Source organism: Neovison vison, chromosome 13 (assembly GCF_020171115.1).
Source record: "Neovison vison isolate M4711 chromosome 13, ASM_NN_V1, whole genome shotgun sequence".
Lineage (NCBI taxonomy): Eukaryota > Metazoa > Chordata > Mammalia > Carnivora > Mustelidae > Neogale > Neogale vison.
The window spans coordinates 95,081,109-95,082,911 of NC_058103.1; the positions used below are offsets into that span (position 1 = coordinate 95,081,109).

General features: G+C 36.7%; 1 protein-coding gene across 1 annotated transcript; it reads right to left on the reverse strand.

Moving 5' to 3' along the window:
• Window positions 1-373: 373 nt before the first annotated feature.
• LOC122893206 (olfactory receptor 4K13-like) lies at window positions 374-1,315 on the reverse strand. The gene has a single exon (XM_044230075.1). The coding sequence runs from the start codon at window positions 1,313-1,315 to the stop codon at window positions 374-376; it is 942 nt and encodes a 313-aa protein (XP_044086010.1).
• Between the last annotated feature and the right edge of the window lie 488 nt (window positions 1,316-1,803).

Sequence of the window (1,803 nt, forward strand, 5' to 3'; positions counted from 1 at the left end):
AAGAGGCAATATACTTCCTTCCAAATGTACTCCTGGAAGGGAAACTTTCTCTTTGAGTGTGACCCAGGAGATCCCTACAACCTTTGTGCACACCCAGACTGCGATTTCTCTTTACTTAATGGAATTTAGTCTTTAACATTTCTGGTTGTTTGACTATAGTTAGTGGATCAGGTTTTTTGTTTTTTGTTTTTTGTTTTTCTCTTTAATTCTTTATTACATTAAAACTATTATTAACTCCAACTGGATTAAATTTCAACGAAAATAAGTATTGTTGGGAAGAAACCAAACATGTCATATAAATGTAATGAAGTGAACATTTGATAAATTCAGTATACATTATGAATATTTTTAAAAAATCTACAAACAAAACAAATTAATACCAGTTTATTCTGAGGATATGTTTGGTCCTCAGTCTACTAATGGCTGCTTTCATCTCCTGATTTCTCAGGGTATAAATGATGGGGTTCAGTAAAGGTGTAATAATTGAATAAAACACAGAAAGAAATTTATCCACTGAAAAGCCACTAGATGGCCAAGCATAAATGAAGATAATTGGCCCAAAAAATAGAGTGACCACAGTAATGTGAGCAGACAGTGTGGACAGAGCCTTGGAGAGTCCACCAGAGGATCGACGTCGGACAGTTACCAGAATAACAGTGTAGGAAATGAGCAGGAGTATGAAGCAGATGAAAGACAACAGTCCACTGTCAACAGTTACCAGCAACTCCAGAATGTAGGTCTCAGTGCAGGCAAGTTTTAGAACACGGGGAAGGTCACAAAAAATATCATCTACTATGTTGGGGCCACAAAAAGGCAAGGTGATAGTAAAAACCATCTGGCTCATCGTATGCACAAAACCAACAGCCCATGAGAGCAGCACAGAGCCCACGAGGACCCGGCGATTCATGATGGATGTGTAGTGAAGAGGTTTGCATATTGCAATGTATCGATCAACAGCCATGACTATGAGAAGAGTCATCTCACTGCCGCCTAAAAAGTGGAGGAGGAACATCTGAGCCATACAACCCCACAAAGAAATAGTTTTATACTCTCTGAGGAAATCTGTGACCATCTTAGGGGTTGTGATTGTGGAAATAGACATATCCAGGAAGGAGAGATTTCCAAGAAGGAAGTACATTGGTGTGGAGTACAGAAGTGAGTCAAAGGTTACAGTGACCACGATGAGAAGGTTTCCTGCCATAATTGCTACATAGGCCAACAAAAATATGAAAAAAAAGAAAATTTCAAGTTCCCACGTTTTGGTGAGTCCTAACAAAACAAACTCTATTACCATTGAGCTATTCATCTTATTCATCTAGTCTATGTCGGGGTTTGCAGAAAGTCGTTAAAATGTAGAAAATCTGGAAAAAGTGACAGTTTAACCTGTGATAATTTTGAAGATATGGCCATATAGAAAGTAGTATTTGATTCATATACAAAGAGAGAAGATGGACATTTCTGAAAAATACATTTTAATTGATTAATTCATGCAACATTCACATTACTGTATTTTTTTCAGTAAGAAAAGTCATAAAAGATGAGAAGTTTATCATAACATTTTTAAACATAGTTTGCAGGCACAGATTGTCTCCACATTGATTTATTGTTTTTATCCAGAGTTTATGAACAATGAGTTCAATGGGTCAAGCAGTCCAAGAGCCAAAAGGCCCTTAGTCAAATGAGTTAGTTCAAGTGTATAGAAACATAGTCATTAAACTGTGGTGCCTATTATTTTATCTTTTACCCCTTTCCCCTGCTGTAATTTGAAATAGTCAGGTAAGTGCATGTGACTTGAATTATATT

Excerpts from the sequence above, each read along its gene's own strand:
- LOC122893206 (XM_044230075.1), bottom strand. The coding sequence starts at position 1,315 with ATGAATAAGATGAATAGCTCAATGGTAATAGAGTTTGTTTTGTTAGGA.